Consider the following 27,251-nt stretch of genomic DNA (forward strand, 5'->3'; position numbering starts at 1 on the left):
GGTACAGAATAACAGTATCTTCGCTAATTTTGAAACGGAAAATTAATTTATCAATATTCAATATTGTTTTTTATTTATTATTTTGTATATATGTACATGTTATTGCTGTATCATGATTCGCTTATGTTGAAAAATACAATTTATATTTGTAAATCGGTTCTTTGGATTGGAAAAATATGTTTTATGTTTATGTTTATTAAAATATGTTTGTATGTACTAGACGCGTTAGCGCGCGATTTGTATACGAATTCGAGATGACGAATACGATACTAACGGAGTTGGAAACATCTGTAGAATGTAGTTTCGCATATTTTCACCTGGCCTCCATTGTCTCCGTTCCAATAACAAATAACAACGTACGTATATTATCATTCCGGATGACACGTGAGCCATTATTTCACAAGGAAAACTACGTCACACGTATGTATACAATTTGTAAATATCTAAATTTGTTAAAAATTCGATCGAACGTGTTATCATTTTCGAAATTTCATTACAGGCCCCACCTTCGAAATAACCGTGTACGCGATCTTCCTAAAAAGGAAAGAATTTCACACTCTATGATTGTAAACTATACGTTTCATTCTGTTACACTATCATGCAATATGCATATTATACGTGCTTGTATTTAAATGTCTGTAGAAACAATTAAGATACATGTTCCTAATTACAGTATAAAAGATAGTAATCAACATGGCTACACCATACAGTCTATATTACTTAAAAAAACGAATAGTAACACGATTGCACGTTGTCGCCGTGAATCGTATCACATTATGTATACCGTCTTAAAAATTAATGACAATTTTTTTTCTCACATGATTCTTTCACATTCATTTTTTTATTATCGTAACCCGCGAATGTCCATTGAATTGTACGTTTAGTACTTTAACGTAATAATAATAACACGCTGAGCGAGAGTATTATTTTAAAAAGGGTGTGAGACATCCAAACATTTCTGATATTTGAAACTCGGTTGAAGCCGGGAAATAATTATTTCTGTAGAATTTACAATTTTGAACATTCAATCTTGTTTCTTTTAGAATTCTCTAAAAGAGATGTATGACCTTATTAGTAGGTTTCCAATAGGTAGAATGTTATTTCGTTGTCTTTCGTACATGTGACTGGTCGCTGTAAATGTACAGCATCCATACTTGCAAATTGATACTGTTTGAATTGGATAATAGTTGAACGTAACCACTAATCATGTGACCAATTACCGGAGTCCCAACTTCGACTCGCTAAAGTTCTCGGATACGTATCTGTCTCTCATCTTAAAATGGATGTTTCATAATACTGTCCTTCTCCCGTCGATCGAGACTTCCCTTTCACCTCGAGTCGTCAAGCTGCGAGAGAGCTTCCCCGAGAAGCCTGTCGGTGTGCTCTAAGCAGCGCGATTGGTATCCCCGAAAGTATAAGTACCGATCGAGTGACGTCTACCTCACGGAGGAACTGTTGGCGCCTCGATTGAGGGATTCACCCTCGGACGAATTTTTAGCTGCTATCCGCGAGAGTTATCGTGCCGTTTCTCTGTCGAACGCCAGCCGGGATCTGCGCCGAAGAGGACAGATAGTTGCTGACAGCCTCCGTCACAGTCTCCGTCACCCGGTCGATCGTACCGGTAAGTATTTTCCCGCTGTTCACCAAGTGATCGTGGGAATCCCCCTCGTGGTCGTGATCATCTTCGTGGTGGTGCTCGTCCTCGTGGTCGTGCGGGGGACCGTGCGAATGCGAATGCGAGTGGGAGTGGGAATGCGCCGCTGCGAACACAAAATGATTTTTTAAGTAACCGCCGGTTATTTGCTCCTTGACATCCGACCACCGTCTGCCGTAAATAATGCCAAGCTGACACCGGATGCATCAGCCTGTTACAACGTTTCATTTCTTCAATCTCGGTCGCGACAGAGGTTAACCTTTACCCACGGAAGGCTCAGCGATAAGCATGTTCTTCCTGTATCTTGTTAGGAATTTTCTTGACATTTTTATTAGTTGTTGTACGGTTCATTTTTCCGGGCGTGTTTGATTTAACATTAAACCTACCATGGTCAACCGACCGGTTTTCTATTTCAGAATTATCGAAATGAAAAGATTATATGAAATTATAAAAACGTTCTCGTAGGGAATTACTGAATTTACTTCTTCATTTAAGCACATATAACACTGAAAACCCGAAACAGATGAAGTAAATTCAATTTTCTTGTACGTGTTTTATGCTTGGTAGATCTAGTGTTAAATCGTCGATAAAGTATAGGCTACTTCAGAGACATTTCACCAATGATAAAGTCTAAACGTCAATATTTGAATCCCACTCCTGGCAGTGGGAAGATAACGTTATTATCTGCTGAATGGCACCATTTTTATCTTGTTTCTATGAAATCGACGATTTAGGGTGAAGGAAAAATTCAATTGATAAGTAAAGCCACTCGATAAGGAAACCTGATATTGAAGAGTGCGTTGAGGAGTCAATTGAACTATCCGGTAGCTTACGACTAAATTACGGATTTTTATAACGTAATAAAAATGATCTGCACTAATTCCAAGGTACAGAAGCTCCATAGACACGTGTTTTTTTTTTCTTATGAATTTTATGGGGTTGAAAACAGTGCAACAGTATTTTCAAAGCCTTTAAATATTTCTACTGTTTTCCGTTCGATTTACTAATTTTTGTCATGAATGCATAAAATGCATCTACTTATGAGATACCATGATAAACAGGGGGAAACCTACGACTTATTAGCACAAAATTACTAGAGCACATGCATTCTCGATTGAGTGATCCCATTCTAAATAATTTATTGCAACCTACCGTCTTAGTAAAGAATTACGGTAAACGATGCCATAGATTATAGATGATGGGGGGGGGGGGGTTTGCTCGGCAGAATGTAAACAATGCGGCTGTACAATACATGGGTCGTGTTTATTGTGTTTCATATCTTCTTGAATTGAATAGCGTTTCGTTTCACGTGTACGTACACCTTCGAGCGGCGACACACCGTGAAATCAAATTGTATAACGGTCGACGGTGTACCACAAAGGCGGCTGTCATTACGAAGCCTTCCTTTCTAGGTCCCCAGAGCCTAGACCTCTGACTCGTTCGCAGTTATTAAGGTGGGCAAGAAACGCATTCCGGCCGACCAATGGCTATGCACTCAATCGGCCATGATAAAGACCCCGTAACGATTTCAGACGACAACTGAAAATACCCGACGTGCACCGGTGAAATCCGCGGTCGTTGGATCCGTCGGGGGAACCTTTTCGAGTTTACGGGGCGGAACGGTGCGACGACGGTCCAACGCGAGTGCTCTTCAGATCAATCGTAATGATACTTGGACATGTGATATGTTACGGCCGTGACGTGTTGCCGGAGGTAGTTCCCTTCCCCAACGTGTCGAGGATGTTTCAAGGTCGCCGCTGATTTTTTTACGCAGGACTCGATACTGACGGGCAAAAAAATTGTTCACCATTGTCTCAAAGTCGTCTTAAATCTTTTCCTTTTTGTAACTTAAATTCGTTTTGAACCTTTCATTTTTTTTTTTACTATGTTATCAATTATGTTTAACTCGTCCACTGCCGAATCATCATTTTGAAAAATTCTACGCGATCAAAATAATTTAGTTGATAAAACCAAAACTGCGCAGTTTAGCACAGCGACTCTCGTAGGCCCTGCAAATCCTAATGAAGTTCTGTTCATGCGAAATTATACTTGTTATAGCAAATCCTAATTTTGAAAACTAGACTAAGCACCGACGCGCGGCAGTCAATCATTTATTTTCATGATTTTCGTCGTCGTTGTCGTTCTTTATTTAATTGTCATTATTTTCGCCAATTTAAAACCCTTCCCGTATTTTAACGAGTCTCGCTCGTGATGAAGATTTTGGCACAAACGTAAACATCACGAGTAGGACTCGTGGAGTAAAAATCTGCCAAACGTAAAGATCACGAGTCAGGTATTTACATTTCGGCTGGTATTGTGACTGTTCTCGAGCCTCACTCTGGTCTGTTTACCGCTCGATGACCCCTACCAGTTGGGCCCGGATTTCGTCGAGGTAAATAGCACGGGAAGGGGTTAAGGAGGAAATTCGGGGATATAAAATAAAAGAACTGCAAACTAATTTTTGGTGGAGAGGGGCCGCGCGGGAGAACGATTCGAATTCAAATCCGGCGATAAACAACAACCGGCGGTCATAACATCACGTACTTTTCGCGAATTAATAGGTTAATAGGTACATCCGAGTTTGATTGTTGCTGGCCGAGCCGCGACGATTCTTGTACATACGAACACGAGCGTTGCCACAAAAGCGGCGGTCGAATGATTCGTGCCGGTCGTCCCGCAAGCTTGCGCTGCTTCAGCGGCACGAATCATTTTCCCCGCGGTGTTCAACCGTGGTACGTTGTACGATTTATCGGAGTCATTAGCCTAATTGCAATTGAGCTGTCGCGTATGTTCCGAGCGTTCGTCGAGCAACACGGAAAGGGAAGAAAAAAGAAGCTGCCGACCGTTGCGTGCGCGCATGTATGTGCGTGGGGAAGAGAAGGATAGTAGAGTCAATCTGTAAATTCTCGTAATCAGATGCGTAGACGGGGTTAAAGTCTCTTTAAAGGGAACTGGCACGCAAACTGCCTCCGTTGTTCCGCGCGAACGTTGGCGTATTGCGTGAAAAACGGTCAGTGACCAAACCCGAGTCCGTTCGGGACTTTCCAGCGTTGCTGCGCATGATTCGGCGAAGATTGCGCGCATTTATCTCGATCGACGAAAATCTCTGTTAACGGAGGAAACGGTGCAACGTAGATACAATCTTCGTTTAGAGATAGCGACGATTTGGTCCCCTTCGATGAATTGGAGTATCGGAGGAGGAAAGGGAGTCCACTGGCTGGTTGAAAAATAACGCTGGAGCCGGTTGCACAATGACGAACACAATATGCTTGTCCCGTTACACCGAACGCGATTCGGGTCGGAAGAGTCACGAGACGATACTGCATCTTGAGTATGAGAGTCCGATAACAATTCGGTTATCGCGTTATGGTTGACCTCGACAGGCCTCCATGCCATTTTGACCCATTACGAGTATCTATTCCAAAAATAAATTACGGTAATAGTAACAAAAAACGAGCCGCAGTGATGCTACAAAAACGAAATGAGAAGTTTTAGACAATTGATTCAAGAAAATATTGAATTTGCATGCAGATGTAATTTACGTACAGAATCAAATTATTCGAAAGCAAAGCGGTCGCTTCGGCGAGATTAGCCATGAGTTTCCAGCTCACGGAGAGAAGATAATGGATTTATTTTGCCAGAGAAGGATCAGCTGTGCGGAGTCATGGTATTCGTGGCCCTGACTTTTTGGACGTCGTTACTGGGTTGTTCGTCAAATCGATAGACGTTTCCACGAGCTCGACTAACACGTGGGAGGTGACTGCATCAAGGACGTACCTGCGATAGGTTTGCACCGAGGCAGATGGATCACGAGAAACAGAGACGATAGCCTGCCAAAACGTTTGTTAATCACTACCAATACCGTCATCATGAACAAAATTGGTGGGACCGGTTGACTGACAGCTCGAAAGAGTTTTATGAACAGGGAGCTGCACATTCACGTCGTCGAAGGTGACAAGTTCGAGACACCTAATTCCCTGCAGGGTCGCATCATTGTGTCCGTCGCCTTTGCCATTTTATTCAACCCCAGCATTTAGGCTCTATACATTTCTCATAGATCCTAAAAATATTTCGAAAGTCCTACAATTTTTTCAAAGCCCACGGAAATTGTTAGCCTTCAACATTTTGATTTTCTCACTATCATCCAATTTTTGGAAAGGCCTTGCAATTTTTCACAGTCCCTACAATTTATTCACACACCCTGGACATTGTTCCGAAGATGTCTAATGAATAAAATCATCCAAATCTGTACAATATACCGGTAATGTATCTATAAAAAATGGCCTCGTTGTTCCGAGAACAATAAACGGAGGGACCACAACTGTCCGAGAAAGTTCCTTGGGCCTGGTGCAATTGAAATAAAAATTTAAATGCTGCGAAAGTGTAGATCAATTTGTGGCTGGATCACGAGATCCCACTTTCACCAGCGGCCGTCCGATGACCTCTATACCGAGAGCATTGAAACGATTCATGAAAGTCAGCCGCCGAACTGATTGTGCTCTCTTATTAATAGAACACGATCGGTGTTCGAGCATTAGATCTGAACGATGTAAAAAAAAAGAAAGACAAAGATTAGAGAGATCTCGGGAAGAGGGGAAAGGTTATCGGTAAATTCGTTACGCCCGGAAGACACTCACTGGCGATTTGTAGGCCCAACATCAGCATGAACCCGACGATTATGGCCATCAACTGTAAGAGTCCACTTTTCTCGTTAGCCCTCTCGCGTGCCAGAACCTCGAAGAAAACCACGTAGAGCAGCGTCCCGGCGGCCATTCCTTGGAGTATCGTGGGCGTGGGGCCTAGATTCTCGCTGTCGTTCTTGAAGTGTCCTAAAGCTAGCCCTACAGCTATGCCGATCGGGGTTACCATGGAGAATATCGTCAGATATCCTAGAGTGGTTCTAGTCGAGGCTCCAGCGACGTACAATTCCATGCCAACACAAAACGAAATCACCAACTTATGAGTGGCGATGGCTGCGGCCAGGTACACGACAGACGCTATCGAGGGCTCTAGACCAACAGCCAATCCTTCGAAGATGGCGTGGAACGAGAGCGCCAGGACGGTCAAGAGTCCTTGGACCGACGTGTTCTTCGTCATCACGTGTTTATGCTCGTGATGCTTCGTCCTGGAGTAATTATTTAAATCAGCGACAGAGGACGAGTGCCTCGCGTGATCAGGATGATGACGCTCCGAAGAGGACAGCCCCGTTGGCGAGGACAAGACGAATATCGCTGGCAAAGTCTTGTCTTGTTTGCCATCCAGGTTGTCCAGATGATGCGTGGACCGTTTGGTCGAGTCGTTGTCCTCCGAGTCCTCGATGTCCTCTTTCCAAGTGGACCTGGTCGTCGTAGATACCGTGGTCGTTGACCCTGTATACGTCCCCGAAGATGCACCAGGCTGATTGTTGTTGCATCTGCGCACCGATACCGTCCGGTACAAAAGTGCTTCCGAAGACTCCGGTTTTCCTGTTAGTGCCGCGTGCACAGCCTCCTCGACGAAATACACAAGGAAAAAGCCGCCGCAGAACAACAATTCCGAAAGGCTCAAGGTACCAAGCGTCGGTAATTGGTCGTTCGACTGGTGACGTTCCACGCTGCTGCGCACTTCCGGCGCCAGGTGCAGAAACGTTGTGAACAGCAGGACGCCGCCGCCGAAACAGAGGAGCAGGGACGTGTGCAGACCCTAGGGGAGGAGGACATGTTCCCATTTGTCGTTTTCGCCAATTTTTTGTCGTGCCTCCGGTTTTGTTCAGAGACCGCGAGGATAACTTTGAAATCTTGGCGGTATTGCACCGGAAACGTTCTTTGGAGGCGTTTTGGCGCAGAAAGTGCTTGATCGAAGTAACTGAGCTATTGCAAAAGTTATTAGTAGACAGCGGATTTTTATGCAGAATAAAAATGTTCTACCCAAAATTGTAACAAACTGGAAATAAAAATTTATTTTCTTTATGAATATGTTTAATAAGTAGAATATAACGTAGCAGTATTTTTGAGTCCTTCAAGTGTTTTTACCGTTTTAAATTATACCTACTCATTTTTGTCATAAATGCATAAAATCCGCTGTCTAGTTATTAGCAGTTATGCGTTCATTTACTTTTTCATCAGAAGTTTCTTCAACCTTTACAGTTTTAAAAATTCTTTAATGTTTTTCTTCACCAATGGTGAGATTAAGTGTAATATATGAATAAAATTGCTCCTGTTATGGAACAATTTGTTAAGAAATTCTTTTGCTAACCTAATGGATATAAGACCCATCGCATTGACACATTGGTGCCACGCCAATGCTCATAAAAATCGCATAAAATCAGAACTGCTTACTTAATGGTGCAAGAATAGAAAGATCAAAGTTCGTCATTACTATGATTTTTGCAACATTCTCACAGCTCGTAGGTCCTAATAAAATTTGTAAACTTACTAAACAAATTACGTCGATCACATACTACCGACGTGGTACTTAAAGTATTAAGTGACCCTCAGTAATTGAAATATTAATATTTCATTTAAATGTATCCGTCATGCTATCAGTATCGATCAAGCACTTTCTCCGAGAGCAATAATTTCGTAAAAATTGCGAACCTCAACCGGCAAATTCAATCTTTCAAAACAAGAAGCAAAGTCGTGCAAAACGTTTTAAGTCTCGCAGCGAGAAAATATTTGAATTGTAGTTAGCGTCGAGTGTTAGGAACGATATGACTCATTTTTTATCGTCCGTGTCACTTGTTACACCGGTCGGGGATCTATTTACGAAACATTGAATTCCATAAGCGAAAATATTGAAAGAACGTCCCGTGGTTGAAACGTACTTGCGAGTTCGCGGATGTGGTTGCGTTGCTGGAACCAAACGCGTTCGAAGCTGACGTGGACGTGCAGGTGCTGGAATTGCTGGAAATCCCGCGGTGTCGTTTTTGACGATGATTCATCCTGTACCGTCCGACAATCAGCGGAAGCATGCCGAGGATCAGGGAGCCGAAACCAAGGCCGATCATGGCTCCAACCTTCGCTACCAGCAGAATCGTGGATGTCGTTGTTTCCTCCATTTTGTTCGACTTCCTCGACTTAAACAATTAACTCAGTCTTCCTGCTGGGTTCTAAAAATGGCCCCAGCTGTTTTCACTCTCTCCAAACCTCTGACGATGAACCTGATTCAATTAATGATGAATCTCGTTAATCCTGTGGATCGCACTTGTCAACGCCTTCAGCTATCACTTTCTCAATAGCCTCTTCGCCTCCTCTAAAAATCTTTCCAACTGTCTCTATTCTTTTTAAATCTCTTCAACGATGAACAATGGTCCGATTAATCCCGTGGACCGCACTTTTCATTGTTTCCCGCTATCACACTTGACTATGTCCTTCTTCTTCGTGTCTTTGTCAACGGTCATCGCGACCTTCTGGTCCAGCTAGCTGTTTGCATCGATACTTCGGTCGACTATACTTTAGTCTGTTCCCCGTTTGGTCAGGTGATTGGCGCGGTTAGTTTTTCACTTGACACGTATTTGACGAACGAGGGAGAAGGTTTTCAAGAGCTGCCCTTTGTCAGCCGAGGGTGTTAATGTTCTTTGCGCAGTCGCGCGGGGTACACTGGCAATGCACGGAGCTTCTTTTCACGTGTTCTTTGAAAGGGAGGATTGAAATGTTCGCGCGTCCTTGAGAGAGGAAAAAATTGCGACACGTTTGAAGGAGAAGATTAAAATCCCTCGCGGTGTGCTCGTTACGAGAAAAACGAATTTGCAGCGTGTTTCGCAACGTGCTCCATTCACACTTTCCAAAAAGGAAAAGTGGAATGTTGCGACACGTGCGTCTGGCTCCGCTCGCCTGGATCCAGGACGCGCGAATGCATCATTGTCTCGTGTTTCTGCGAATAAAATCGCGCCGGTGGGATTTCTGATACGTGGTCTCTCCTCTCGGGAAACGCCGGAGATCGGTACGCCGCGATTCGAGCAGATTTTAATCTCTTTAATAGGAAGATCGAGAATCTGCCTCTTGACGGAGATAATTGCCCGGTGGAATAGGTCGGAGCTTTAATCCTGCGATATTGATGGCTCTGGTAATTCTATTACGCTTGGCCAACGTAGATCCTACTTAGACCTGACGTGGATTTAGTCCCCTCAAGGGTACCGGTTTAACTTTAATTCGACGCTGAACCTGTGCAAATACTGTTCTTCAGTCTGTTATGCAATGTAATTATATTATACAGCGCAATTATGTTAATGATAGTGTTTACCTCGACGAATTCGTGCCTATTTGCAAGGCGTAGCTAACCGGAAAGTCATCAGCGACCGTTGCTAAAAAAATAAGCTCGTCCTTGAACGATGAAAGTGGACCTACCGAACCGAAGTCTACTCGGAATTGGTCGGAGTTCTGGAATCCTGATGAATTTCGTGGTAAACTTTCGAAAGTTTCTCTTGCGATGACCGGGGAGCGAGCCTAACGGAGATTTCGAAGGAACTTGCACCGCTGTGAAGGGTACCAGCCAGGAAGAATAATGGTTATTAGTAGATCGTTACGAGGTACGGCGCAGTATAAGTTGTTGCGCGCGTAAACGAGTGAAGCTTGTAAATTATTCCTTTCGCAGATAACGAGCTCCTTGCGACACGATAAAAATAACTCGTATACTCAGTCCAGTTTTACAGGAAGGACGATCGGACAACTACACCTGCTACGGATACAATCTACATACACGGAATTTAAAAGCGTCTAGAGGAGCTGCTACAGTACTACACTCAAACACGTTATGTTTATCCTGACCTGGTGTCACTGCTATCGCAGGATCCCTTCGGGGGGGGGGGGGGGCTCTAAATAGAGTATTGAGACAAACTAACAGCAACAGGGAGAAATTATGCTAATTAGAAAAGCTCCTCGAGCACGCAGATGGTATGTAGTCCTCGCGAGGCACTGCACTCACCACATCTTCGTTAACTGGTCTCTCAAGAGAGATCGAAACGAGAGATAAACTATAGGAACTATACTCGGTAGATGTGTCATCTTTGACAATGAAGATCGTTCCCCATGGTTTCACTGTGATTGTTTAGAAGCCGGAGGATGTTTTAAAAGAAGTTGAACGAACACTGTCGACCGGTTCGGGGCAACTATACTTCGGGCGATGCGCATTCGCACGATGCACGCGAACCGATACCACTTTTCCGCACCAGTTTCTCTTTCGAACTGGAACACGGATCCGAAGGAGCAACCGCAAAACTATTCGATAGGAGGAACGATAGTTCCACGCGGTGCGACGGTGAATCCGACACTCCGGGGCTGGTTGGGGACTCGGCTCGATCCCCTCGCGTCTTACATAGTTCAAGCCGAATCGTTTCCTGCTCTCTTCCCCTTCCATCATGCTGCTTCCCTACCAACCTACTCGTTCTCTCCTTCCCCGGGCTGTCGACTCTCATTGTATGCGCTCACGTAAACCGACGTGAATGCTGTTATAATGATTCTTGCCCGCTCGCCCCATAAACTTCCTATTAGCGCTCTGGAAAAGTTCAAATTGTTTCGAAACCGCCAAAGTATGCATTTATCCCCCGAACTTACGGTTGCACGAACTCCAGTAAAACCGAGTTTTCGAAACTGTTCGAACAACGACACCTCGGCCGTTCATAATGGCTTCTGTTAGCCGGTATCTGGGGATTCTCTAACAGTTTCGACACTGTTCAGATCGGTCTTATGTACTAGCAAAAATATACAGTTGTTCGAAGAAGTTCAAATTGCAGGAACCAATTCCGAACTGTTCGATCACGTATGCAAACGGTAGATCGTTCCATTTAAGAAAATATTACTGTTCGTAAGATCGCGGAAAACACGACCTTCAGATGACCTTCGCCCCAAAAAATTTTTTATATAATAACTAACAAAGTTATTAGGGATGGCATAGTTATATGAGACACTCTGTATAAGGCGTTCAAATAATCCTACGGCCGAGTACAGTGCATAGAACCACAAAGAACCGAACTTTGGCCGCTGAAGTGTCTGAAAGCAAACTACATACAGTCCATTCTATTGAATTTGTTATGCAGTTAATCAAATCTATTGATCTACCAAAAATTGGGAGTTCCATTCTCTCAAGAACCAGCATCTTCACGGATCAAGAATTTGAAATGACAACCATTTTTTGAAAAAATAATCTGTAGTCCATTAGTCGTCCTCAACCGATATTTAATGTTCCATAGAATTTCAAATAGCTGGAACTCTATTTGTAGACCTACTTTCTGCTGGCCAATCGCCGATTACGCATAATAACGCGAAAAGAGAAAATTCCATTCCACAATAGCGGACGTTGCATGCGCGTCTATGCACGTGTAAACGTAACTAGATAACGACAATGGTAGAAAAAAAAAGGAGGGAACCGGTGAGTTGAAGCACGGAGAATGAGCGTCGAGTGTTGATTGATTTTCATCACTGATCGATCGATACGAGTTTCTGCGAACTGATGGTACGTCAGTCTTCCATTGTAAATTCGAGCAAATAGCGATCGGAGAATGTGCAAGACATAATTGCGAATTTAGAAAAGAAATTTAACGTTGACAGACTTGAATCGCTTCCGAGATTAGAAGGTTCAAACATTGTGCATACTTTCAAAAAGACTTATAAGACGTACTTTCACCATCCATTGTTTGTGGAACCGTTTTGGCATGTTATCTTAAAGCGTATGGTTTAAAATCAGCGTATCATGAACACGTCTTCGACGGTTTTACATTTCTTGTGTTTGAAGAATGCGATGGCTTGGTACGCAACGTGATTCATTCGTTCTATGCAGACCATAGTTTGTTCAAAGAGCGAGTCGTCAGAGCGATAAGTGTATTCTCCAATTCGAAATATTGTTTATCTGCACGGTTTCTTGTCGTGAAATAATTTGAGCAACAAAACCGTTCGAAACTCGACCGAATCCGCATCCAAATGTCCCAAGCCGATCATGAATTACCCCCGTGCTCGCGTATAAATGTATAATGCAGATTTCACGGTGAAAGGCGCTTCGGCAATGGTCACGCGGACTCGACTCGTTCGTGCAGAAAAAGTATCGCTACCAGAGTTGCCAGTAACACCGAGCACCTACATGTGCCGTCACATGATTCCGGTTTTTATGTGGGCGATATATGGTTCAAACGGAATAAGTTATCTGTTTGCTTCTAGACATTTCTGGTCAGTCATTTCAATAACAAATTTAATGTCCCCAGTAAACAGTGTAGATAATTTATAAATTATGTGTGTCGATTTCTGCTGCTTCGTTGGTTTTATCGGTAATGGGTACCGTAGCACGTGGTGTAGAGATAACTTTGAAAGAAACTGAAAATTGCAACTTCATGTTGACGCCAACTTTGCAATAATAATGGTCTCGAGTTCTGAGAATAGACGAAGGATAAAATTTATAAAATTTTGTATCGTCCAGTTGGTTGTTGATCATTTCTTTCTGACTTAGGAATCGTTAATTAATGTTTTCCGTTGACGTACTAGCATTTCGACGTGAAACGAAAGACATGGAGGAAAACCGTTTCTTCCTACATTTTCCTTCTGTATACTTATTTCCCCGGATTATACTATCGCGGCCGTTGGCACGAATGCCAGCTGTTTCCTTGAATTGTTTAAAATCGCGTGCTTTATCTGGTGATAACTGACTATTGACACTCTCGCGATTGATGCGCGTAGACCGCACCAATAATTTCATCGGGTTTGTCTTTTCGAATTATCGCATTCTTCGCGCCTCGGCACACATTATCAACGCATAATTCATTGCAATTTATTCTCACACTGTTTCTTGATCTTGTCCCGTCTCTTACTCGCTACATTATCCCGTAAGCTTGTTTGTCGTTTGTCAACGCGAGAGGTGAACCAATAAAAATTGCTTGTTTTTCGAAATTTCATCCTCGTTTACATATTATGTTTTTACGAACACAGTTTAATAGCGCTCATTGGGAGAAATATAATTAATTAGGTTAATCAAGGTCGCGCAAGGTCAAATAACTGTGGGAATAGCTGAATGTATATTCTTTGAACTATTTATAGAATAATTGTTTTCTTTTGTCGAAAATATTCACGATGGAAATTTTTATCGGTTCACCATATTTATTATGCGTGATATAATTAGTGTACTCACTCAATATCTGCAGTCCAAACATCACGAGGTATCCTACAATGATAGACAAGTACTGTAGCATGCCAGTCCTGTGCTCTTGGAGTATCTCGAAAAATACGACGTACAGTAGAGTACCGGAAGCGAGACCCTGTAATAGAAAATTATGTTAATTGGTTTCACAATTTCTACTGAACAAACTACAAATACTGGAACAACCGAGTTTTTATTTTACAATTGAAAATATATAGGTGCTTTCGCGGAGAATTATTAAACAAATTAATTTGCATACGAGCGTGCTGCATTGTACACTTTCTTTTCTGTATAAGATGTGCACATTGAAACTCAACACTGATAATCTACGGACAGCTGTGAAATACAAGAATACTCTTCAGAATGTCCAATGAATCATTTTGCTTAATGAACCAATAGTTTGCACGTGTTGAAAATTGAAACAACAGTTGCAGTAATTGAAGAAGTATGTATACCTGCAACAAGACCGGAAGTATGCCACTAGCGGCTGCGCTCCCGCCTCCGACCAGGCCCATTCCTATACCGATCCCCAAAGGAGAAACGACCGCAAATGTGCAGACATAAATGATCGAAAGGTACCGCCTGGTGTTGGACGCTATTAGCTCCACGCCGATGCAGAACGCAATGACGAACTTGTGAGCTGCAACCGCGGCGAACATGTACCTGGAAACAGCAATAACATTAAAATAAAATTGTTTAGAAAATTATTTAATTGGGGAGCTGTTTTAATTCTAAAACCAAATTTTTCTTCCGACCTAAAATATTTCCATTTTATACGATTTTTTACATTTTATGCATATCAACTTGATCCAATTTACGCGTACAATACTTAAATGTTTAGTAATTTGTTAAATACAAATTTAATAATTTAAAAAATATTTTGTATGATATAACAATATTTAATGCCGCTTCAGAGTTCCCACTGAAGTGCAAAGGGTTAATAAGAATAAATAAAATATTAAATGGTCTGAGCAAAAGTTCTGGCGTATTAATGATACATTTAACCGAGCTGCAAATTTTAATCAAGGTCACCCGGAGTGATTCACGACTCTGTTATAAATATATCTTCATTTATAGTACAACCACATGTGCAACGACGCTAAAAGCCCAGTACCTACTTTACGTAAGTCGGAGGAATGCGAATTTGCATAAACATCTGGTTCCGAGTCAACCGTAAACAGTTTTTCTCCCATAGTTAAATAAGATTCCATCGTCGATTGATAAACCTACCAGACATAAGTGGCTGAACTCTCCAGTCCAATAGCGAGTCCTTCGAATAATTCATGCACGGACAGCCCGAGAACTATTAACAATCCCCGCAGGGAACTTATGACGAAGTCATCTTTCTCGTCCATTATGATTGGCAAGTGGTGCGAATGGCCGTGGCCGCTGCTACAATAACGAACATACTTTTATCCCGCGTAATTTGCATACGATTTACAACCGGCCCGAGCACGGACGGCAAGCATAATCATTCTTACAAGTGAGAGTGACCGCTGACGCAGTTCGGCTGTGTTTGCCCATTCTCCACCAACTCGTTCGTGCTCCTGCTGACATCTTTCTTTGAATTCTCCCTTTTCGTTTGCTTGTGCCTCAGATGCGAGTGCACAGACTCTTCGACCAAGTACATAATGAAGAATCTGAAAATGGTCAAAGTTTCAAATACGATCAACAGCAAATTGCAATTGAAATAATATTCTTAATTATTCTGCTATAAAGGTGTCTCAAGACGACGGAGGATCTGCTCCTTACAGCACTTTCCACGATTCGCAGTTCGTTCTCCGTTTCTAGTTTAGAACGTTTCAATTCTGCGAAAGCAACAAAGCGAAAGTGGCGCGTAATTCGAATTTTGCGCTCTCGTCGCGGTCTCTCGCGATCATTGTTCTAACGGAAATAACAAGTTCGAAATGCGCTTACCCGGCACAGGTAAGAACCTCGGCTAGGGAGAAACTGAGTTCCGGAAGTTCCCCTCGATTTGTAAGATCTTCCACCCCTTCCTTCACTTCCGGCAGTAGGTGAAGGAAAGTGGTGCAGAAGAGGACACCACCGCCGAATCCGAGCAGCAAGCTCACCAGCCTAGTCGACCTACCGTAACAAATCCAATTGGTCAGTGTAATCCTAGCTTATCGACCCGTGTTCCATTTGTAATACAAGATTGCGTCACGGAGGTCGTCTTTGTAACGGTTGCATCGCGATCGTCACGCTGATAACGGAATGCGCAAACTTCACGCTCAACGTGTTTACTTTCAACGACCCAGATGCAACTGGGTTATCCCACATGTAACTTCTGTTTGGAAGTAGACGTTGAGGTTAATCGCGGGATTAGTGATAAAATACGTGACGGGCTAACTGTTCGACGCTGCAGCTAGGTCATCGGTTATTTCTCTACGACGAGAAGTTATTCATCATGATCGGATGGTAATCGGAAGTGTGTGAAATCCAAAACTCGGAAAACAAGAACCCGATCGTTGGAACGGGTCCTCGAATATATCAGGATTATTCTGTAATAATTATTCCATAATATTCTCTAATTATTTTATAATCCTGAAAATTGTCGAGAATCCCGAATACAATTGTCGACACACCTCTCCCTCGGGTTCTCGCACATCTCTATTGGTAATGTCCCTATGCGATTAGGATCTATGAAGTTCGAAGGTTGGCTATTATGTCAGTAGGAGATAAGAAGTGCAGAGAAATGGTGATACCTCGGATTCGTGACGCCGGTTGTGTTCCATTTCAAACACTTGGCAAGTTGCATCGGTAGAATGCCCATGCAAGTGCTGACTACACACAAGATGACCATAGTGACACCTTTTGCAATTAGTACACTAGACATGTCCTCGTCCTCATGATGATGCTCTTCTTCTTCGTGATGGACATCCACCAGAGACATCAGTCTTCGCGTCAACAAATTATCTTCCACCGGAGACATGGTTCCTTCGTCGAGGTATCCTGAAAGTGATCAATTTCCAAAAATGTTTAACCTCAAATTTGTTGAGTTATAGGGGCGGAGCGAGGCGTCGTTGGGTTTCCTGTAATCGATGATTTAGGTAGTCATTCAACTAAAAATCTACATTTTTATCATTATATCCAGGAAGAAACGAAAAGGTTCTGCATACTAATAGAATTTACAGGTTAGAAACAGGTTTCCGGAGGTCGATATGAAATAGATGTTCGTAGGCAACGTGCACGTTGTTCCGATTATTATTATTATAGTGGGTGAGACAAAGTGATAAAAATGCGAGTGAGTGCAAAGAACAAAACGTGATCAATCGTTTCACACGTCGGTAACATCGTGACGCACAAGAGCCGTCTAACAAGGGATCGTTTCGTAATCTATGTAACGTGTGACATTAGTGTACAATTACTTTTCCATCGGTTTTCCTCGTGTCATCCCGTTTTACATACGAGGATCACCGGTCAAGTACGCAAATGTTACAACTTCGAAATTACGATTACGATTCTCGGTAAGTACGTGACGCTCGGAAACAAAGAATTCTTTTTTATCTGGCCGACATCTGATACACATTTTATCGGTTCGCTCGAGGCTTTATTTTATCGACCGTTAAAGAATTGATTGTTTGCATTATCGCGTCGTAGCACGAGCGACATTGCCGTTTCTAAAGAAACATGGAAAAACAACCTGCGTGAACATAGCAGAGGTTCCGCATGAGATACGACGATCGTAAAGCCGGAAGATCATAAAATACTAGTCTGAAGTGCAACGACGCACTTTGATTTGAATATTTCAATAAAAAATTTTTTTTCTACTTTTATGGCCAGCATTCGAGAGACACTCAAAAATGCAGTTACCGGTTATAGCAAATGTAATTTTCTTTCTATTTTCATGAACGAATCGTTAAATTAGTTTATGGTATTTTATAAGTGGGACTTCTAAGGCATTAACAGCCAAAATTATCTGTGTAATAGAGAAAAACGATGTGAAACGTCAATGAGCATCATGTATTAAGATATTGAATCGAGTATCGATTACGTGCCACTTGAAATTAGTTTTAAAGGCTTGATGTGGATGTGAACATTTCACAATCGGAAATAGATATATCGAACACGCGAGATGTCTGGAATTCAATTCAATAATAGATAAACTACACGATTTTAAGCACCAGAAATGTAAAACAGAAAAAATATCTCTCTTGCTGTGATTAGTATGACTTCATCTGATATTTTCTGTGTCGCTGTCGGAATGTGCAGATGCGACGGAACATCTGATGCGCACAAGCAGTCATTGAATTACCACCGTGATTAAATAAAATCAACACAATTTCAGTCTCACTTCAATGCCGAGATAAAGTGCGATTCGCGTTATAAATGGCTATAGCCTGCAACAGTCGCTTCAATGAAACTATAGACGCTCTATCAAATTTATAATCTGTATAGTGAGAAACGAGTGGTCGTTCTATTTTTTCAATCTCAATAAAACTGAGACTGTAATATTTTTCAAATTCGAATGGATTCCAATAATCGATTAGACGATCGGCTCCCTTCAGATCGTTGCCAACTGACCGTAATTACAAATTCGCAAGCGCTTGAACGTAGCACATATATGACGTGTATCAATATTAATTGCAGTTCACAGATTTTAAATTGGCTTCACGTTCTCTACTTTATCGACTTACGTACATTTCTATTTCAATTGTCGTAGTTTTTACCGTATTATTTTATTTCATTTGCGAGGTTTATTGTAAAAGTTGTTGATTAACACTAGAACCACCGCCACTGGGATACTTGTTAAACTTTTAATAAATTGATAAAAGAACTAGTTTCTGATTTTTTCGTTTACGATTGTTGGAATTATGATAAAATTATTATTATAGTTGAAATTATGAATAAATCCAATTCTGTCGTTATTCTACATGTGTATATCGGTCGTTCTGGTGTTAATGTGTTGGCAAATTGTCGAGATAAAAATTGTATGCAGGATGCGAGCTATTTTTGGTTGTAGCAGGAGTAGTTTTGATGTTCAAGTAATATTTTGCAATATTGTTGAAAATACCTCCACAATCGTGAATCCGTCGCGACACCTGTTCGCTTGGCCTGATATTATCCAGCTGGGGAGACTTCAGGTATCAGATACAATCGCCTTAGTCGACGTACTACCGATCGTCTAACTTTTTTACCGGGAAGCGAATATATATATATAGACTGCGGGAGCAGCCTCGACACCGCGCCGCTTCGTGATCATTGAAATCGCCGGTAAGCGATAAGGTTCGTCACGTTGAGTTCGTGAACACCTTCAGTTATCACCTAATTCAGAAGAAGAGGGGTGCGACACGTGAACGACATCAGACCGGAGAAAACTTCGATTGATTTCGTCCCGAAGAAATTCTAAATCCGAAATCATAGAACATCCCTACCATTTTTGTTACCTCTAAAAAGGATACAATGTATGAATAAATAATAAAATCTATCCTTTCTTGAGCAACATACAAAAAGACTACTGGTTGTTTACACTTTTTTAAGCGTGTAGAGGAAATGCAAATAATCCTGAAGCAGTTAGCAGGAGAATGTTGATGCTTCAGATTAGCATTTTTTTCTGTTATTTTTTAAGATTGTAACCGATTAAAATTTTTAGCAACACAAGGTGTATTTATTTGGCAGGGTGGCCTGATAAAGCTAAGACTCGACTGTTGTTGGCAGTTGTTTTATTAATAGACAGCGGATCTTATGCATTTATGTCAAAAATGAGTAGTTGTAATTTGAAACAGTGAAACTATTAGAAGAATTTAAAAGTACTGTTATATTATTTTCAACCTATTAAACATATTAAGAAGGAAAATAAATTCTTATTTCACTCCAGTTTGTTGCAATTCTGATAGAAAAGTTTTATTTTTCATGAAAATCCCACTGTCTATTGATTATTATTCGATGTCGATTAGTATGTATTTACACGCATAAAAATTAGAGAATATCATTGTCAAATTTAACTTTGTGTATTTCCATGTTCTTCAGACTTGCCTACAAAAATTAAAAATTGCCGAACCATTAGAAGTTTACGTATAATTAACAGATACTAACATAACGCTTATATCGATCGTTCGAGTGAAAGAATCGATTATTTCTTCCGCGTGTGGCCATGATATGAATAATCTTCTGGCGTCATTTAATATTGGCCCGCTGATTTGTTCGTGATAAATTTAAAATTAACATGAAATTCGTAAGAAATTCGATATGATCAGACTTCTAATTTTTTTTATCACAATCAATAATGATTATTATATTACAAGTTTGATACAACATAGATAGAACATAGAAAAGCAACAGACGATCTTATCTAACGGTAATCAGCAGACTGCGGATTTGACGTACTTACGACAAAAGTGATTAGATGAAATTTGAAGCAGTACGAAGTTAAAAAAAGTTTAACATTAATATTTTATTGTATTTGTATTAAAATGATTAAAGACAAAAAGACAATTTTATTTGCCCCCTGTTCATTGCGATTGATGCAGAAAATTTTTATTTTGCATAATGATCCACGGTCAAGCCATTGGACTGTTGATCTTGATTTTAAGCACTGATTTTAAGTACAGGTGTTTTAACATATAACTGATGTGACTGATTTGCCATTTTAACAGAAAACTGAGCCGATAAATGAATTGTACCCTGCATACGGACTCATTTCAAAATTCAAGTATGTACATTCGCATACGATAAATATCCATACGATAAACGAACGATAAAAAATTTTCCGTGTGTGTAAAAATATCATGTATCAAAGATCCAATTAATCATGGACTCAATGGGTGATCGATAATGTACGTTTGATAGTCTAAAACTGTACCGCAGAAATTCTGTAAGCATAGGGTAAGTGATCCAATTACTGTGCCTAGATTAATTATACTTATTTTTAAAGCATAACGAATATTAAATATAATATATATGTTATATATTGAATATAACATACATATTAACTGATTTTAATATTAACTGATATAAAAAAATTTTATATCTCTTTCGTAATATTAATTATACTTTAAGAATAAGTATAATTAGTATAGGCACAGTAATTGGGTCCCTTACACTAGTTCACCCACATTCGTGCAACAGAACGAGAAATTTCCATTTTAGTCTCGAGGAGATTTTGGAGATTGTATTGTTCTATCGAGTGATTTTGTTAATTGCCAGCTTCTGTAGGAAGGCATTGTTAGCTATTATTGTCGCAATTCCCTATTGAAATGAGAATCTTTCGAGGTACCAGCCATCGTTTCAGCGTGTTCGCTACTCTTCGACTAAAACCAATCGGCTCGAGCACTCATTAAAACTGGGAACAGAAACGAAGGAGCGCCAAGATCGAATGGTACCACATAGTACCGAGTACTGAATACAGTGAAAGTATGGCCGCTACGGCTCCTCTGGTAAGAAAAGGAGCAAAGGGGGGAGGAATGACTTTTGCGTCTACCCCAAGGTAAACGGCAACATAGTTAACCGAAGTGACTACGTTCGGTTATTATTATCGCGTCGACGTTGCTGCTGAACAAAGCTGAAATTCGACGGCTTCGTGTGCCAACGGTTATGAAACCGATCTAGATCATGGATTTTTCATTCGGAAATATTCGGCAACTTGAGACTTCCGTTCAACGTTTCAACTGGTCGCTATTGTTCGACATTGTGGAGCAGAAATGAGAAAAAAACTTTTTAGATCAGTGTTGTGAGACGTATGAATACTTTCCTTTAAAAACGCATTGTGTTAACTAGGATTTTCGAGTTTTAGCAACTTTCTAGTAAGTTTTAATCTCTTTGTGATGTTAATCGGGGAAATATGATTATGGTCATTTAACTGTTACCAGCTAAGTTTCCACGTATTGTCTTCGTTGCACAATATTCGGTGAAACAACGCGCCGTTCAGAATTGCAGGACTTGTGCTGCGTTTGTAACGGTTTCTACATCTTTCGACAAACTTTGATAGAAATTATACCGTAAATATAAAATACACTGTTTAAGCCACTTTCGAAGCTCTGTCGGTTTACTGTTAAAAATATGAAATGTTCGAACCGACGCAGCTGCTGCGTGCATCTTTATCGATATTTACAGTTCGTTTCAACATACTTTTCCCACCTGTGAATACCTATTACAGTGCCAATTGTGCACACATTTAACGCAACTCGAGTAAACAGTCCTATAATTTTGTAATCAATTCGTGTCTCCTTATTTCCCCGTTAGAAATACCAGACTTCCAATATTTGCATGAAACAAACTATTTTTCTTATCAGACCGCTCCCAGAACTGTAACTATGTAATGTAACTGCAAGTCCCAACGTAGCTTGTACTTATTTCACTAAAACGAAATTTAATTTATTTTTAAACGGTCTGCATTTTATGAACCGAAAACGATAATTACTTCATTGTTATCCTCCAAGTACATGCCTACCAGAAACGAGGAAAATACTTAACATACCAGTCGTTCTAAGAAATATCAAGGAAATACCAAGTCGCACAATTATCCTTGTGAACAAGAATCAATTTTCCTCGATAATAGAAATACATGTCCGGTCCTGTTATTTATCGAATTATAGAAAATCTTTCAATACATTCTGTTTTGAGATATTTTTATAGTGTTCCTAGTAAAATATCGACCAGTGAAACGATTCTTGAGAACAACGATCGACTTTTTTTTTTGTCCAGAGATTCTTTCCTTCGACGAATACGAAGCATTCTTTTCTTTTGAAATTTGTTCCTTTTCGGTTCCAGTGACGGTTCGGTTCGGCAGAGATCGCACTGACGAGACTTGTCGCAGTATGAGTGATCAGTTGTTGAAATGGATGTCGTGACGGCCGGTCGCAAACATATCCGCAAAACCAGTTTCGGTCGGCATAATCGTCCAAAAAATCGATTCGAACAGTAACGAGTTCCAGCGTTTTTTTCCCGTAATTTGCACTCTTGGGATTCCCATCACGGCGAACCCCTTTCATCGAAGCGATGGTTCGGGGGCCCGAGATGTGGCAACACTTTATTCCGATTGAGGAAATACACGGGCAGGAAGATTCGCCATAAAAATCTCACGTTGATGACGCGCGAATAATTAGAGAAGAGGAATTTCAATCCGGGTAGTTCAAAAGCATCTGAATCAAGAAACTTAATCCTCGCGATTTGCAAAGAAATTCAATTTAATACCGAATACATCGCGCGTCGATAACAAGTGCCAAATTTAAAAAAAAATGGAATTTCATTTCCAGTAGTTAAAAGGAACCAAACAAAGAATTTAATTCTGCCTGCCAAGGTAAGAAGTGTAACTTCCATTGTTTATTGAGAAATAGGGTTAAACTTCACCTTGGCAACCCAGAATATTTTAACTTTTTACTATAATAATTCTACATATCTTGACGAGGAAATGCCAAAAATCGTAGTTTTATGGCGAGGAATTCACCGATTCAAAAGTTAGGCGTGTTTAAAAATACACAATGGTATGCTCATTAGGAAGCAATAAAAAAAGCAAGTTAATCTCAGATGTTAATAGAGACAGATAGTTTATCCATTCCATATATTGGCTGTATGCAAAAGTTTTATTAATTTCTAATCGGTCATGCATACTGACTTGTAATTGTAATTACAATCTCCGACCTTTATGTGCCATTGTTAGTTTGTTATCGATGTGCCTAAATAACCAACTCCAGTATCGACTGGCAACATGCCTCGTGCGTCATATATAAACAAAAGAGTAAAATTTTCACATACACAAATATTCGCAAGTGAAGAACCAATTTCTGTCGCGTCCAGGAAAGCTGAGGTTGTTCAAAGTCTACAGTTCACGGAAGCTACATTTAAGCTCTCAATTGAGCCGTTTGATCAACGATCTGCTCATTGTAAAAACACTTAGTAACAATCAAGATAGCTGGTTAATCGAAACACTTCTAACTGCTAACAAAGACCTCACTAATCAATGATCGATGCCGTATGGATTCATGATGCGCGCCGATAAAAGAAAATTCTTGCCATAGTTCACCAAAGTATGCAATAATCACCAAAGTACGCTTTATTGATAAAATTATACTATGATGCAATCCGTTGGGGTGTGGGGCCATCGAAGCTCACAGAACGTTCTCACCGTACTCTATTTCCTCAAAGCTTACAATCAATAAAGAAACAATTTTAAAAAGTCCACTTTTAATTTAATTTTTATACGAAGACCGTCGAAGTAGTACTATTATTAAAAAATTATACACCCCTTGCGTAATAATATCGAGTCGGACTCTTTAAACCAAATCAAAACTCTATTTTGTTGTTGTCAATACACATACCTCTAGTCATTGAAGAACACATAGTTATACAATAGATACAAACTGTCTTCTTCTTCTAGGAAATTATGAACGATAAAGAAGTTCTATTCACAGTAACCACGAGATAAATCGTAGCGCAAGGGGTTAACGAAGAGTTGATCCCGCGAGGATCGCACAAAAACTTGCTACGGGCCAGACACACGAAAAATCAATATCGACGAAACCCGTTCAGGGTGAACCAATCGTGCACACATCACAGTTGTCGTTTAAAAACAACCCCCAGGTAAATTAGTGGGAATAAAAACGTACGATAGAGGCAGGATTAGATAAAACAAAAATATGTTCTCACTTGTACGAAAGGAACCGAAACTATCCGATCGCAGAACGCGCACCGCCGAAGACGTCCGAAGTCGGTTAGAGTGTACCGGTCCCGGCGAACCTTTTCGCGCTGAGTCGGATGCGTGAATGAAGAGCACGACGCGCTGCGAGAGAGAGTAACCGGTGTGCCGGTGGATGGTACTTTCGTACCTGTTTCTCGGGATTCCCTAACGTATGGTGCGTATGCAGCTCTCCTCCTCGCCGGGGGATTCCTGGGTAACCGCTCTCTTGTGCACGACGATTCACCCTGGTCACGTGTGCGGACGTGACGCACCCGTAAATAGCGTCGCCGTCGCGCGGCATCTGTTTCATCGTGGTGTAATACGATGGATCGAACATGGATGTCTTATGGACAAAACAAGTTATTGCTCTCCTTGCGACAAAGTAGACTTTGCGAGGGGTGTACTATTGTTTTTGGTCTGTTATTGACGTCAATGGGCAATTTGTTGGTGCTTTATAGGGTTTTATGAAAATGTGAGTCCAAAGATCTCCTAAACTTCTAGGCTCTATCCGCGGGTCTTCGAAGCCCCTAGATTCGATTTACCAGTTTCTGAAGATTCCACAGACTCAGTCTAAAGGTCTTCCTAACCTCTAGACTCAAGTCGGAAGACTTCCGATCCCTCAAGGCACAAGTCAGTGATCTCCAGCACCTCCAGTCACAATTTGGAAGTCCCATAGGTCATCAGGCTCGATCCATGGTCTCCCAAGCCTCTAGAATCGATTTAAGGATCTCCCAAATTCCTCGTTCCAATTTGTTAAATTCAATCTACGGGTCTCCCAAATTTCTGAACACAAGTTGAATATTCCGGATTTTGGAACTCGGACCTAGACATTCTGAGAGATAGGGATCTCCAAATAGAGTTCCTCCACACAAGCTTGAGAGATGTCTAGCATAAATTATAAATACATGAAATACGCTTATATGCATCTCTATACCGTATTTACATGCGCGACGCGGACTGCATTGTTTTCAGCACGTTACAACTTCACGCCGAAGACACGTCTTCAGTGTTTCTGTCGCATCTATTACGCCTTTACTATTCGCCTAATTATGCAATCCGCCAAGGTGACTGCTGGATCAGCCATAACAGCCTTTTATCGCTTTTCGATTTGCTCTTCCCTTGGCGATCGGTATTGCGTCACTCGTATCCATAAAAATGGGGACTGTGGAGTAGCGATGGGAGCAAGTTCGCTCTCTGTTCGCTCGTTCGGATGCATTTCATTAAGCTCGTAAGATTACTAAACAGTCGTTTGCCAACGATCGGGATAAAAACGTTTATAAGAAGGCTTCTGAGTAGGTGCAACAGGTAATTGTTAATTACGAAGGGCCTTGAACCGAGATAAATCCGAGAAAGGAAAGTCTCAGAAGAAGTTCAAACATAATCCGTTACGATTGAATGCTTATACAATTAACAGTCCTTCTAAGTGCTCGCGATTGCGTTGCTCGCAAAGCATTCGGCTCCATTACTATCGTGCTCGATTCTAATATAGCATCTAGCATCTGTGCTCGTATCTCGCATCGATGAATTAACCGATCCGTGAACATCGAGTAATTTGGTGCCGTTCCGGGTAAAATATTTGTTTTCGTCTCTCGGTGGCATACATGATTGATAGAACGTATTTTTTCCTATATCGTAATTTAAGCTCCTTTTAGTGTTGCGGCTGAGGACGTCATCGTCGTGACTAATCTGTCCAACCACCGGGAAACACTGAATATTTATTCTTAGAGATTATCAGATAATTCTGTGACATAATCTTGGATTGAAATCTTCCAGAATCTCTAAAGATTATTTGATTACTTAAGCCCGCTTTGGTAAATGATTGATTTTACACCAGTTGAATGATCGATTTAGCAGCGGGAAACCGCGGGCAGAAGAATAGAAATTCTGAGAAAACAATGTCCTTAATTGTTTTCAGTTCTGAGAAATATCTTCTGACGAAAGCGGAAGATTAGTGTTATAAAAAGATACTACAAATTCGTTTCAACTTGTATTAACTGCAACCACATTCGACATATCAATTCCTATGAAAATTAATCTTTCTTGTTATGAAGTTTTATAATTTTCAAACAATGTTAAATCTTTGGCATACAACTTGGAGTCATACTCGTGACGAAGACTTCAAACAAACTATTCTTTCTTCTCAAGTTGACACAGAGTTCTATTTGTTTATCTATGATTTAGCAATAAAGTGAATGTAGACATGCAACAACTATAAATTGTCTTTCTAGCCGCCAGGAGAAGGCAGCATGGTGTTGAGCAAAATAAATAAATGTTTTCAGATCACCGAAGACGAAGACATTTCTCAATGAAAGACGCGCGAAGTGAATGATTCTGCGAACAAACAAACTGCTGAGTCTCTCTAATTGAACTTGATTTTGAACACACGCGCGATACAAGTGGGAGTCGAATACGTACACGGTGGTCAGAAAGGTTAAAAACATTGAAACCAGTTATCATTGAACAGCGGAACGCATCAATCGAACGATCGTCGCGCTGAATGAATCATCCGAGCGCGGCGAAATCTGTAGATTGCGATCCGGAGATGCGTCGCATCGCTGGCGCACCATTATCTTTTTCCGTCGCTGCGTGCCGCTGACGCGAAGGAAATGCAATATTATGGCGCGAACGTGGCAGACAGCGACGCAGAAGAAAACGCGAGCAAAAAGTGGAGGAAATCGCGCGAGCCGTCTGCCCGCTGCCGTCGGCGATTATGTTTAGAAAGCTCGAATTGTGCCCGCGGAAGCCGCTTACATTAACGTTTGGAATCTAATCGCCGATCCATTGTCGACGGCGTTCGTGTATCGCTAACGAGAGGAGCTCGTTAAGGATGCTCGATTTTGCATAAGACGCCGCCGTCGCGTATGTGTGACTTCGCAATTTGCATTA

The 27,251-nt window shown here is 41.1% G+C and overlaps 2 protein-coding genes across 2 annotated transcripts; both read right to left on the reverse strand.

The window, feature by feature from the left end:
• Positions 1-56: 56 nt before the first annotated feature.
• Positions 57-24,306, reverse strand: LOC143353857 (uncharacterized). The gene is made up of 13 exons (XM_076787461.1): positions 24,007-24,306; positions 16,456-16,702; positions 15,668-15,835; positions 15,232-15,390; positions 14,981-15,142; positions 14,206-14,413; positions 13,742-13,868; positions 9,875-9,989; positions 8,837-8,923; positions 8,779-8,792; positions 8,457-8,716; positions 6,292-7,336; positions 57-1,760 (listed from the first exon to the last, which is right to left on the reverse strand). Exons 1-13 carry the CDS (start codon positions 24,026-24,028, stop codon positions 1,495-1,497), a joined length of 2,880 nt encoding a protein of 959 aa, XP_076643576.1. The 5' UTR covers positions 24,029-24,306; the 3' UTR covers positions 57-1,494.
• On the reverse strand, positions 8,688-11,839 carry LOC143353421 (uncharacterized). Its single transcript, XM_076786748.1, has 4 exons — positions 11,732-11,839; positions 10,556-11,619; positions 9,979-10,107; positions 8,688-9,263 (listed from the first exon to the last, which is right to left on the reverse strand). Exons 2-3 carry the CDS (start codon positions 10,633-10,635, stop codon positions 9,990-9,992), a joined length of 198 nt encoding a protein of 65 aa, XP_076642863.1. The 5' UTR covers positions 10,636-11,619; positions 11,732-11,839; the 3' UTR covers positions 8,688-9,263; positions 9,979-9,989.
• Positions 24,307-27,251: the final 2,945 nt, after the last annotated feature.

Source organism: Halictus rubicundus, chromosome 4 (genome assembly GCF_050948215.1).
Source record: "Halictus rubicundus isolate RS-2024b chromosome 4, iyHalRubi1_principal, whole genome shotgun sequence".
NCBI classification, from domain to species: domain Eukaryota; kingdom Metazoa; phylum Arthropoda; class Insecta; order Hymenoptera; family Halictidae; genus Halictus; species Halictus rubicundus.